Source organism: Lampetra planeri, chromosome 37, assembly GCF_965212315.1.
Source record: "Lampetra planeri chromosome 37, kcLamPlan1.2.h2, whole genome shotgun sequence".
Taxonomy (NCBI): Eukaryota; Metazoa; Chordata; class Hyperoartia; order Petromyzontiformes; family Petromyzontidae; genus Lampetra; species Lampetra planeri.
In genome coordinates, this window is record NC_136143.1 from 6,604,591 (window position 1) to 6,618,220 (window position 13,630).

A 13,630-nucleotide genomic window follows, 5' to 3' on the forward strand; every position below is an offset into this window, starting at 1 on the left:
GGTTGACCATAAAAATTAAAGAACAATAGTTGACCGCATGCATCCCATCGGTTGCGGTGGTAAGTTTGTTGCCATTTCTCTCGTTGATTTTCTTTCTCCCCTTCCCCGTCTATCTCTCTCCGTCACTCGCTTTCTCCGGTGCCACGGGGTTAGGATGTCATTCCCATCGAACCTGCATCACGCAGGGCTGACGCGCGCCGTGAGCGTCACCGAGGTGCTGCTTGACAACACCTTCACGCCGCCGTGCCAGCGCATGGGTGCCATGGTGGCCTTCCACTCCTTCGAGGACTTCGTCAGGTGCGCGAGAGTGGTGGCCAAGTGGGCAGGCAGACAGACATCTCCGGTGACACATATTCTCCTCCTACCCAGCTGCCGGCGTCTGGTCACCATTTGATTGATGGTGGTTGTGGTGATGGTGATAGTGGTAGAATAGTGCAGCAGTGCCAAATTGGCATCTCCCGAGCCACATGCGGATCTTTAATCCACCACATGCGGCTCTATCAAAGGCGCGTAATGTAGAACATACTATCACAGTAGCAAAGAATAATGAATTATTCTGGTGCTGTGCCGAAAACTGTCAATATATATATACTTATATGTACACTTGGGTCTTTACAGAACTCATGGGTACTTTTTGACTCTTGGTCTGTTACAGGTTGACCACCCCTGGCGTAGTGGTTATCGCGCTGCACTACGAAATAAGAAACCCGGAGTTTGATTCTCGGCCACGGGTCAACATTAGTGGCGAGTGATACCAGAAGCAGTTATGGGCCTCAAAAGAGTCTTGGGAAAATATTCTGTTCGTGAGCACCTATTAAGGGTGGCATGGTGCACGAATGGGTGGCGTGTCGAGCACCAATCATGGCCACCTTTGCCTTCACTATGCCAATATTTACACACCACACCAGGAACTCATTTAAAGTCTTGAGGTGACCTACCAGAGGCTTACCACCGGTTCTGTTCAGTTACATGCCATGGCATGGAATCGAACTTGGGTCACTGGGTTTATCGTGCAGTGCACAAATCACTATGGTATCCCCAATTAATAAATGAATGCTCCGTGTTATTACTCATCATGAGCCGGTTGAGATAAATTCCCTTCAGCAAGAGAGATCTTATTTTTATTATTCTTTTTTTATCTATGTGACGTTACCGAAAGAACCAAAGAATAAGAGAGATCTATAACAATCTCTGCAGCGGTGGTAATGAATATGTTACTGCTCGTGGTTCTTGCAATGATGATGACGATGATGGCATTCATGACAGGGACTTTGAGGAGGTGATGAAGCATTTCTCGGATTCCCCTCCGGACAGCCCCATCTTCCTGGAGCCCGGGCGCTCCACCCTGTACGCAGAGGAGGACAGCAAGGTGAGCGAATCGTACGAACTCCGTCGCACACACCCCTGCAGCTGTGCGCCCTTCACCGGGTGCTCCGCTTGGTAACCCGGTTCCGGATCAGCTTAGCTCAGCTGGACCTCAGCCACTGGGCCCTTCACTTGCCAAGAGCGCTCTTTTCCCCCATCGAGTGCCCTCGCAAATTTCACGAGCGCTCTCACTCACCTACCAAGTGCCCTTTTGTGCCCCGCGGAGTGCCCTTACACCCTGCCAAGTGCTTCTAGAGTCGGCCAATTATATTCTCTCGTATGTAATGGAAAAAAAAACTCCTACGCAATACACACGCACTCTGCTAGGTGGTTAATGTTGTCATATATTGTATAATTTAAAGCATTAATTTTTTTAAACCTCTTTTTAATAAAGCAATTTTTCTTGCTAATTAAGTCAGGGTTGTTTTTTCGTTAAAATTTTCGCATCTTTGCATGATAAATTCTGTCCGTCTCGAAATGAAGAGCACATAATGACTGCAACAACAACAACAGGAATAATGTGATAAACATTTCCCCCAGATATGTACTCGCTACCTTTGCTTCGTGTGTGCTTTCATTTCTAATAATTTACACTCCTTTGTCACTCCACTGCTGAATGAGGGCTTTCCCACACCTTGTGGCTCAGTGTGGGTGAGTGAAGAAGGTTGATAGGTCCATGACTGGTTTAGTTATCACTCGCAACTTCATGTTAGCCGTGGCCAGGAATCGAACTCAGATCGCCAAGTTCAGAGTGTTATGCATAAACTATTGTGCCACCACTCTACTTGACCTCTTTATCCTCATCACTATTGCTCTATCCACTGCTGGATGATGTCCTCCCCATGCTTAAACCGCCCCTCACAGTCCTGCAATGCCGCAGTCTATATCACCCCTGAAACATGAGCTGATCTCATCACTTCATCTCTGCAGTGTCATCCTTTTTGTATCTATCACCCTTTTGTCAGTCCACTGCTACATGAAGGTTTCCCCATGTTTTGTTTGTCATTGGGGTTGTTTGACAATACCATGCTGGCCAGTGCTGGGTTGGTTATGGGAGGTACCTAGGATCTGTTCAGATATCACTCAACACTGACAGCCATGGCCTGGAATTAAGTCACTGGGTTGATAGTGCAGTGTGGAAATCACTTTGCCACCACTCCACCCAATGGGCTGTTCATCGTAATCATCATCATCATCACCAATGATCCATCCACTGCTGGATGAAGGCTTCCCCATGCTGACTCCATCCCTGACTGTTCTACAACGCCGCAGTGCACACTCACTTTTGCACATGAGCTGATGGTCATCACTCCATCTCCACGTTGGTAAGCTTCTCTTACCTGACCATAAATAGAGGTTGACTACTCCTGCTACATGCCATGACGTAACACCACTTCGTGCTAATAAAACACAAATAATTGCAAAAAACCACACCAACAGAGGAGTAACGGTGCCGGATGTTTGCAGAGTGTGCGACAGGACCCGATCCACATCCTGAACGTGGCCATCAAGATAGACAGCGATACGGAGGATGATGAGCTGGTGACCGTGCTGCGTGACTTCACACAGTCCAAGGTGAGTGGGGAGCGTGCGGCCAGCGGAGAGATTTTGTTGTCAGTAGAGTATGGGCAGTCAAAGTGTCTTCCAGTACAAACGTGTAATACGACTTGCACTCATCTGCTTTGGTGACCCTCAGCCAGTGATGTAAATTCACCATTTCAATGGCGAGGACCAATATTTTCAAAGGAAGACCACTTCATTAGACCTCTGCTTTGCCAGTACCAAAATATAATAATAGGGCTTTCCCCCGTTTTTTCTGGCAACAAAACTGAAACCTTTTACAAGGATGCATGTCTGCATTAACCAATTGGTGCTCGACCAGAGGAGCACTTCTCTGGTTGAGCAACAATTGGGTCGAGGCTCAAAAGAAAGCCGTCCCTTGGTGTGGACCAATCAGTTTCAAGGACAATGCATATATCATCATAGTGTGTTTTTTGTTTGCATTTGACTGCAAGTATTGTGGTTAATGCAGACATGAATTCTTGTAGGAGGTTTCAGTTTTGTTGACAGAAAAAAGGGGAAAACCCCTATTATTATAGGAAGACCACTGTTTAGATTCCAACTTGGTGGTACCTATGTTATTGATTACGAATTTATGATGGGCAGTCAATTCATGATATGGTTTTGAACTCAGAACCTGATGTTTTGAGTTGCACTTGCCATGTGCATTTTTATGTTGTTGGGATTTGAACGTAAGTCACCATGCCTCATAGGACAGTATGCTAGCTTGTTAACTGAGAAGTAGTTTACACCATTGGAACCTCATTTGCCAGTAAAAAATATGATAATTGTTTTTTTACCCTTTTATCTGGCAACAAAACTGACACCTTTTTTTACAAGGAGTCATGTTTGCATAGACCACAATACCTGCAGTCATAATGCAAACAAAAAACATAACTCTGATAATGTATGCACTGTCCTTGAAATTGATTGGTCCACACCTGAGACAGCTTTCCTTAGAGCCTAGTCTCACATTGTGATGCCTTTTGGCGTCATCTGGTCCAACACCATGTGAGACTAGGCTCTAAGGAAAGCTGTCTCGGGTGTGGACCAATCAACTTTAAGAACAGTGCATACATTATCAGAGTTATGTTTTTTTGTTTGCATTATAACCGCAGGTATTTTGGTCTATGCAAACATGACTCCTTGTAAAAAAGGTGTCAGTTTTGTTGCCAGATAGAAGGGTAACAAAACCAATTATGAGAAGTAGTGCTGAGATATTTACTTCAGTGCACTATTCTCGAACATGAAGGGTTACGCTGCTTTGCGGGAGACCCGAATGGATTCTTAGTCTCATGACACTGATAACACAATCAACTTGAAATGAGTGTTTATGATGCTACTGCTGTGTGACTTGTTGTACCCAACAGAAACGCATACTGATAGACCGTGGGATTAGACGTCTGACATTCTTGGTGGCGCAAAAGGTATCGATCTGCTTTTACGATGAACTTCTCAACTGTGCTGCGCGTGTCGTCGTTGCGTCTAGTGAATCTGTGTCGTGCTGTGCTAAGTGTTTGTATTTTTTTTTCTTTTGTTTTAAATATTGTCTCCTAATCACGAGCGTGTAAACAAACTTAACAAATGCAATGAAACTAACGCTATCTCTGTGTCGTGCTACAAGTAATTTTGTTTTTATAGTTTGCAACAAAAAAATATATGAAACCATAATGATAATCGTTGTGAATTCTCCTACAAAATGATAATGCAAGGTTGATTTTTGTTCTCCTCTCTAAAGAAATGCTATAATGATAAATAATAATGATAAGCCAATTAATCAAAGCGTTCCTCTTTGTTTTAAGTTGAATCCGTAATTCGTGTAGTGACAACTTGCTGATTTTCCTTTCCGGGAAAAGGACTTTAGGAAGCATTACGACTATGAGGTGGATCAGAGATTCCATGTAAGTGTAAGCAGGAGGTGAAGGCCTGTGGGAAGCAGCTCTCGGCATTTCATGCATTTGCGCTTGAGGCCATGAAAACTGAAACACCTTGGTTCTCAGGGGAGAGGCATTAATCTGCACATGCTGTGCCGCCGTCGTAATTTCTGCCACTCTTTGGTTCAGGCCTGGAAATGTAGGTGAGCGCCATCAAAGTCTCATTCGGGGCTAGAAGACCCTGATGAATGTACAACATTACTTTTTATTTACGTAGTGTCTAAATGCAACTGCGTTACAAGACATAAACTCCCAAATGTAGTTTATTAACAGTGCTTATTCAGCAAATTGGGGACTAATTGAGGCTTTTATTAAGTAAAAAAATAAACTTTTGTATAGTTGTTACATTTTGTTTATTACAACAGTTAAAAATATTTTTTGACAAACATTCTTCATATTCTTCCCAACATTTAGTTGAACAATTAAAGCAGGCTGAGGGTATACTGGTGTGTCCTTTCCTGAGAACCCAATAAGTGTATTCTTGTTTTTCATGGCCTATCACATCTCTGTGCTTCCATTCTTTCCAGCTTCTTTGCATCTTCTGATAAACATGGCCGGTAGAAGTCTGCGGAAGTGTGCATGGATGTGTGTTTTTTCTGAGCAAATCAAGAGCACCCTGGCTCATCCAGTTAAAAGTTAACACGACGATAAAAAAAAACAGTTTATCGGTTTGCCTGACATTGAATTAACGTGCAAGGTTTGCGACTGTTTTTGAATCATCGTGGGTGCTTTCGTGGCTTGTACCTCGCCCTGTTTACCAGACCCATGACATTCAGTGTTTGTTAAAAACTGTGCCCTCTTGACTCATGTGCCTTGATTCAATCCCTTCACCCACAATCTCTTGTTAAAGTACTGACCTGATGTATTTCGTCGCGCTGGATTTTGTGAAATCGGGTGACGCTGTTGAGTCTTAACAAGCGAAAAACTGGATTTGAGGGTTTTTTTTTCAAAAGGCTGAAACGTAGCTGATCTCTGAGCAAACAGGCAGCTGCCTGGAGTTCTCCAACATGTGTTTGGGTTGTGTACCGCGTGTTGTTGTTTGGAATTATGTCTGATGTTTTGCTCCACGAGCTGGGAAATTCTTCAGAAATGGAACTGTTCGGTTTCACTATTTGGAACTTTTCATTTAAAGTATTCGCTTTCTGAACAAGGTCCCATCACGTGGAGTGAAACGTCAGACATCGTTCCAAACAACACTTGGTAAAACATGAAAACACGTCAGGGATTTACATCACACAGCCGCAGAACTTGCGCAGTAATGGTGCATCTAGTTGATACTCATTAGATTAAATGATGTATAAATATATCTATCCGTCCAGTCATTTTTTGACATTTTCAAACAAAAGCCATAATTAAGCATCAGCCTTTTTTGCAAATAGCCTTTAACGTTAAACTCTTCATTACACAAAAAAAAGTGGGTTAAACAAATTAATGATTGAGTACAAGTGAAAAATAATATCACTCACATTTATCACTATCATTGCCTTATAGCAGAAATACTGTACGATAGGCCAACGGTCCACGCAGCATCCCATTTTCAGAGCAGGCGACATAGCACAGAGGAGATTAACCGACTTACAGTTGGAAATCTCACTTTACACGCGGCGCCTTAATTTTTTATGTTTGATTAATGAATGACCTGGATGTGTCCCCACTGGTGAGTTCAAATCAATTCTTAGCTCTGCATATCGGTGAGGTGCATCTCATGCTCAGACAGGTCATTCTTCAGCATCAGCTGTCCTTTGGGTTTCAGCTAACCTAACGGGGCTCTCCCCGGGAGTCTTTGGGGTTTCGGCAGCGCATTCTCAAGCTCGCGCTTGCCGCCTCTCATGCCGCTTTTGTTCTGGGTCATCATTGCACCACGACCATGCTTCTGAGCGTCATAAATCTCGTGTTACACTTACATTACTTCCGACCACATCATCATCATTGCTTGCATTGAATTTGTGCCACGCAGTGTGGAACACCTCGGAAGGTGGTGGGTCTTATTTAAGAGTCATTTGAATACATATGTATGAGCAATACACTGAGGTGTATTGTACATACGTGGCTCATGGGGCTGTGTCAGAGACGTCAAGCTGACCAATTGAGATCCTGGGTTAAAATCTTGATTCCAGCTACCAGAGATTAAACCGGGTTCTCAAGTGTAGCGAGTTGATGGCCTCAGTCCGGTCACCAATAATTGTGCAAAAATCCCATTGTGTTAAATTCCGTTTTTTGCTAAATTTGGCTTATTCCATCTCTGAGTACAAAAGCTTTGGATTGATTTTTCAGATGTCAAACGCTGCTAGGCATGTAAAATGTGTGCCGCTTAGTGTGGATAGAGGTGCCTTTTGAAGGGGCTTTCGAAGTAATTCTGTGACGTCATCTTCTGAGGGCTGTTCTCTGACACATTAGTGGTTCCCTGCTCACTCCCAACAGTTCCGGGTGGACATTTTCTCATCTCATGGCATGACTGATGACGCAACTGGAATGTAATTGTGGGATAAAGATGGGAAAAAAATATTAAATGAAATAAAAACTATTTATGTGGTGGTAGCGGTTGTATATTGGTGCCAATATGTGCCTTCCAAAAGTTTTTTTTATCTCTTTTGTTTATTAATCCTTGATTGTGTTTTGCTACTCAATTTTTGCCACGTATCTTACAGAGAGAGTTCCCCAAGTTCTTCACGTTCCGTGCTCGTGACAAGGTACAGAACCTCCGTTGCTTTCGCCTGTGGGCTTGGAGCGTAACATTAAAGCATTAATGCATTTGTTCTGTCCGTCCGTCTGTCCTTCTCACTGCCTGTTATGACGGTGGGGGAGGTCCATGATAACTGTTGTTAAGATGTACGAAGATAAATGGCATTTTATTATGAAGTTGTGTTGCTATGAGACTTATCCTGTAGAAAACTGGCAATTTATCAAAAGGTTGCCCAAAACTTGGCTTTAAAGCAGTGCTAATGGCATTTGCCTTGCCAGCCAAGGCAACGATGTCATTACGCGCACGACATGTGATGTGTGATGTCATCCGCGTGTGCGTCATGAAAGGCAAAGTGGCCGTGGCTAATTAAGCACTTCTGAGGACAAACGTGTGTTGGAAGGCTTTTCCGAATCCACGCGTGTACGGGATTTTTCCAGCCTTGTTTTATTCAAAACATTTGGCGACGATGCGGTAGCCTCTGGGTTTTCCTCCCCATCGGTGCTGCTCACGCTCCTTCCCCCCCCCCCCCATAGTTCGAGGAGGACCGCATTTACCGGCACCTGGAGCCGGCGCTCGCCTTCCAGCTGGAGCTGAACCGCATGCGCAACTTCGAGCTGCACGCTCTGCCCTGCGCCAACCACAAGATGCACCTGTACCTGGGCACGGCGCGCGTAGAGCAGGGCATCGAGGTCACCGACTACCGCTTCTTCGTGCGCGCCATCATCCGCCACTCTGACCTCGTCACCAAGGTGAGGCCGCCAAGACCACGCTCTCTCCCTGCCCGCCCTCCCGATTGTTCACACCTCCTGGAGGGAAGAGATGGCTTCCTTCGTGCAGGACTAAGGGAGCGAATTGATTGCATCCCACACGTGTATTAGATGAAGTCGAAAGTCAAGAGGGGACCATGCTTCGCAAAACTGAATGGTGCATCCGAAGGACATCGTCGCGTTGATGGTTTGTCCCTCGTTGACAATGATAGGATCGTTGGCGTTTTATGTCCGAAAAACCGATGGAGTTTACATTAGGTGTGGGGTATTTAATCAATGACTTGCTGTATTGCCCGTCCAAGGATGGGTGTATATTGCAGTAAATCTGAGATATTCAAGAGAAAAATTGTTCAGCTCATGATTGTTAATGAGGGGGGGGGGGGGGTTGCCCCATGTGGCTACGGCCTTGGAGTGACGTCACACAGGGGGGGGTGTGGGCCTCATGTAGAAGTGACGTCACGCGCGGGACGGACAGACATTTTTGGGTGATTATAGTAGGTAATGAATCTAACTGACCAAGAGCTCCAGTAAGAGGGGCGTTTGTGTAAATGTGCGTTGTAGGTCAGCAACAGAGCTCCAGGTCTACTTTCCAAAATAAACTTCTGGTTGCCTGATCTTTTCAGATATTGGAAGCTTAGCAGGTTGGAGTCTGGTTCGTACTTAGATGGGAGAGACTGCCTATGATACCAGGTGTTATATAGGCTTGGACTGTGATGTGGTTGAGAGATCATGGGACCATAACAGATTCTTGAATCTGCCTTTAATAATCACATCGTATGAGTGTCATTTCCCCAGATACCCCTGTTTTAACCCACAATACTCATTAAATGTAATTGACAAAGCATCCCAATGTAGCCAGGATGGTCCTGAAAAGAGTAGAATCTGACAAAGGCTTGTTTAAATAAATAACATGAGTATTATTTAAGTATTTTGCATATCCTCATCTGTGGTTCATTTTCGAGTATGTCAACATATCATTGTTGTCGTATTTTTGTTGAAAATGTGTAACTGGGCAATTTTGCGTGTTGACACATTTGCGCCTTGCATGTAACTCACACGCTCGTCTGCCGGTCCGTACGTCTGTCTGCTGCTTCGTGCGGTCATTCGCTCTTCCGACCATCCGTCCGTCCTTGCAGGAAGCGTCGTTCGAGTACCTGCAGAACGAGGGCGAGCGCCTGTTGCTGGAGGCCATGGACGAACTGGAGGTGGCCTTCAACAACACGGCCGTGCGCACTGACTGCAACCACATCTTTCTCAACTTTGTGCCCACCGTCATCATGGACCCTTCCAAGGTACTCACGCCACATGCGTCGGCGCTGCACAATCCTCAGTTGGCACGTGCGCACCTTGTGCGCTTGATCGGGCTGCGAGATGGGACGCAGACTTGCGCGCCGACTCGCGACGGTGACGGTGGATGTGCTTTCTGTTGTGCCGTTAGATCGAAGAGTCTGTGCGCAGCATGGTGATGCGCTACGGAAGCCGGCTGTGGAAGCTGCGTGTGCTACAGGCCGAGCTGAAGATCAACATCCGCCTCACGCCCACAGGCAAAGCCATCCCCATCCGCCTGTTCCTCACCAACGAATCCGGCTACTATCTTGACATCAGCCTCTACAAGGAGGTCACTGACCTCCGCACCAGCCAGGTAATGCAGGAACATTGCCTGGCATTTAATGTTCTTGAAGATGTAGTCCAAGCTACCAGGGAATGAGTGTCATCATTATCATCATGGGACCTCTTTTGCCAGTTCCAAAATATGAGAATAGGTTTTCCCCTTTTTTTGGCAACAAAACAGGTGTTGAGATGTTAAAACACCAAACTGAAACCTTTTACAAGGAATCATGTCTGCATTAACCACAATACTTGCGGTCAGAATGCAAACAAAAAAACATACTTTGATAATATAGTGCATTGTCTTTGAAACTGATTGAGTTGTTTTCATTTATTTTATTTTTTACCTACGTGACGTTACCGAAAAAACCAAAGAGCATGAATCCTTGAAGTCATGAAAGCTTCAAATCTAGAATCTTAACACCTGTTTTGTTGCCAGAAAAAATGGGAAAACCTATCATCATCATCATTATCAGCTTTGATCTGTGGGTGTTGTTTGACAATACGTCATCAAGCAGGGTCAGTGCACGTTGGTGAAGAGAAACAAGTGCCCAAGACCTGAACTGTTTCAGATATCTCTCGCCACTAATGTTAGCTGTGGCCTGGAATCGGGCTCCATTCATAGTGCAATGTGCTATTTATTGTATAGTAGCTTGAACTTATTTCATACCGTATGTAGCGAACCATGCTGATCAGAGGTGCGGGGGAAGGACAAGAAACTAAATTCAAAAATAAGCTCTAAATAATTGTGTTTTCAATCGCTCTACATGTGAATCATTCAATATCTGCATAAAGCAAACGACTATTATTTTGGAAATACATGTGTGGTGCTCGCCACATGACCTTCTTGTGTGAAGTGCTAGACTTCATAGGTGCTAGCCAACATCACATGTCCCAAAAGCTTTGAAAACGTGGTATGGGAGATTTTCGTCTCCATGTACGTCTCACCCCTTTGCCTTGCCATCCTTTTCTTTTCATCACAGATCATGTTCCAGGCATACGGTGACAAACCGGGCCCTTTGCACGGCATGCTCATCAACACGCCGTACGTCACCAAGGACCTCCTGCAGTCCAAGCGCTTCCAGGCTCAAAGTTTGGGAACCACCTATGTCTACGACTACCCTGAAATGATTCGACAGGTGGGCAATGGGACTGTTTCACCTGAGTGGAGGCGGGGAACATACACTGGCTTTCAAGTTTATTTTGTGTCACATGGTGAAAATTGAAAGGGGGGGGGGCAGCATTGTCTCATTTGTAAGAGTGACTGACCTGTGTCACCAACATGACAAAAGCAATAAATAAAGTACAGCAAGCACATAGCAAATTATAGCAAAGGCAACTGCATCATGGGAGAAATAAAAAAGAGTGCAGAAATGTGACTTATTCTAATTAAAATGGCCCTGTTGCGTTTGGTAAATTAGATTGTTATCCAAGACGAAAAGACAAAAAAAACTTTTTTAAGTTTAATTAACACCTTGTCTTTCTCATTATCTCTGGTACTATCTGTTTCCTTGTACTGATTGAACTTCTCCCCCAGGTAAGATGGTCGCCCGATTTACATACTGCTGCAGGGAGTTTCTACGTTATATCATATCTATGGGGCAGCCGCCAATGCTGCTGCAGGCGCCATTCATTCATTCATTGATGCGCTTTTAATTAAAAACTGTGTCCCTAAGTGCACATTGCGTTATAGTGAAAATCGATTTGCGCACATGGACTTAAATGGTGTTAAAAGCACCCATAGCAAGTGAGTGTTGAGCCCTGCCTTTAAGAAAGATAGTTTTTCCTCTCGGGGAATTTGTGTTACATAATACACCCGCGAGCATTTGTATGACTTGAAATTCGGTTCCATTCTGAATAGTTCAAACCAAAGGAGTAATTAACTTGTCATTAATTTTATGAATGTACTTTCCTACAAAAGGTGTATGTTTATGAAATCTACTAGAACTGTACCTGGAAGTGCGCTATACTTGCTTTCTGTTGACCTTCGCAACACACTCCACTGGAGGCAAATTACTTGGTTCACTGATGGTGGGAATCATGTACGGTATTAAAAAATGTTTATCATCAACTTTAAAGGAATGTATGAGTAAACACACTCAATCTCAATACTGTAATTTATAACGGTCTAAATATTGCATACATATATATGGTTGTGCTTATCACAACAGGAAGGTTGCAAGTTCATTACCTGTTCGTCGGCGGGTCAATCTGTGGATGTTTATGTTCAACCTCCTGCTAGATGAAGGCTCCCCTGCACTGTAAGAGCCGTGGCGGTTATTTGACTAAACTTCACCACACTGTTCAGTGCGAGTTGTGAAGGTGGGAAGCACAGCCGTGGAAAACTTCACGTCGATAACAATGTATTTTGATGAACTGCCCCCTGCTGTCAACCGCTTAGCCCCGCAAGCCTTATGACAAGCTAATTGTGTATGGTGGTCAACCACTGCAGCACTATCCAAAGAACAACCCTGCTTAGCTTCTGAGATCTGATGAAATTGTGTGCATTCGCGCGCTATAAATTGCATTATTATAATTGGTCACTGACTACAGGGCGACTCGTTATCCTTAAGACTCAATTAAATGAGTGACTTTGCATCGCAGCTCAAGAGTGGTTGGATTATAGCGATGTGAAATTTGCAGCGTGAGCTTGGGGTCACTAAACAGAAACTAGCGCCAACCACATTGCTCTGTCTTTATCAGCGAGAAACTTTGACTTTTGACTTTAATTAACAACATTGTCCCCAAGTGCACATAGCATTACAGTGATAGGCATAATACGGGTAGCGTATTTACCGTGCAGTAAAGTTATGACCAATTAACACATCTGTTCTCCGTGTTTGGGGACCTTAAGTGCAGATGGGGTAGGGCCCTTAGAATCCCCACCGCGACCGTCTTGTAAACCCGGAGGCATCAATTGGTTTTCCTCACCGCTACGATTCGACGAATTGTCCCAATTCTGGGCTATGTTTCGATTTGTAAATAGATTCGTGTGAGCGTCGATTAAATAGTGGTATAAATCTATGGAATGTTCAGTTTCATGAAAGTTACGTGCATATATCAATGAAATGATTGGTTCCTACTACTACGCGTATGATCGAATGCTTTAGAACGAGCGTGAGAACCGATTTTACTTGACAAATTAATGCATTGTTGAATTCCTGTAAGTTGTAAGCTGTCTAATTAGCTATGCTCACCATATATACCTTGAATTGTGCACGTGAGACTCGGTTATTTTCAATCCTAATATGTTGTACATCATCACTTTGTGGTACCCGTACAGCCACTAGAGGCGCAGTGTTTACAATAAAAATATTCTCTTGAATCGAATCACAACCCTGAATAGTGACAATTCATCGACTTCCAAAACAGGCAGTGGGGGGCTAGGAAGGGGAAATCATTAGCTGATGAATAATAATAAATGATAACACTGGTCAACAAAAACACATTTTTTTCTGGCCTGGACTTTTGCAGCTGTTTTAGACTAATTTAAGGGTGCTGACTCCAAATCTGATCTCAGATTTGCTCTATCACATCTCATTTTTATGCTATCGGCATACCCCGTTTTAATTGATTTTACCCGAAATTAACTCTGTCACTTATGATTGCAAGTTGTTGCGAGTCAGTGACTGCTTTAGTGTTAAAATATGGTGCTGTATTTTTAGGATAGTGTGTTTATAATATCATTTTATGTAGATATCCACATTTATTTA

At 44.0% G+C, this 13,630-nt stretch overlaps 1 protein-coding gene across 6 annotated transcripts in view; it reads left to right on the top strand.

The window, feature by feature from the left end:
* The window catches only part of ACACA (acetyl-CoA carboxylase alpha), a 208,988-nt gene that overhangs the window by 95,689 nt on the left and 99,669 nt on the right, over positions 1–13,630 (top strand). For 4 of the 6 annotated variants that reach the window (XM_078611909.1, XM_078611906.1, XM_078611908.1 and 1 more), the window contains 10 exons: positions 154–297; positions 1,267–1,369; positions 2,833–2,940; positions 4,296–4,352; positions 4,782–4,826; positions 7,508–7,549; positions 8,076–8,291; positions 9,446–9,601; positions 9,748–9,951; positions 10,901–11,056. In XM_078611909.1, coding sequence (XP_078468035.1) covers positions 154–297; positions 1,267–1,369; positions 2,833–2,940; positions 4,296–4,352; positions 4,782–4,826; positions 7,508–7,549; positions 8,076–8,291; positions 9,446–9,601; positions 9,748–9,951; positions 10,901–11,056 — 1,231 coding nt within the window. The remainder of the gene's footprint in view (positions 1–153; positions 298–1,266; positions 1,370–2,832; positions 2,941–4,295; positions 4,353–4,781; positions 4,827–7,507; positions 7,550–8,075; positions 8,292–9,445; positions 9,602–9,747; positions 9,952–10,900; positions 11,057–13,630) is intronic. The other 2 variants (XM_078611910.1, XM_078611911.1) reach the window with 1 other exon arrangement.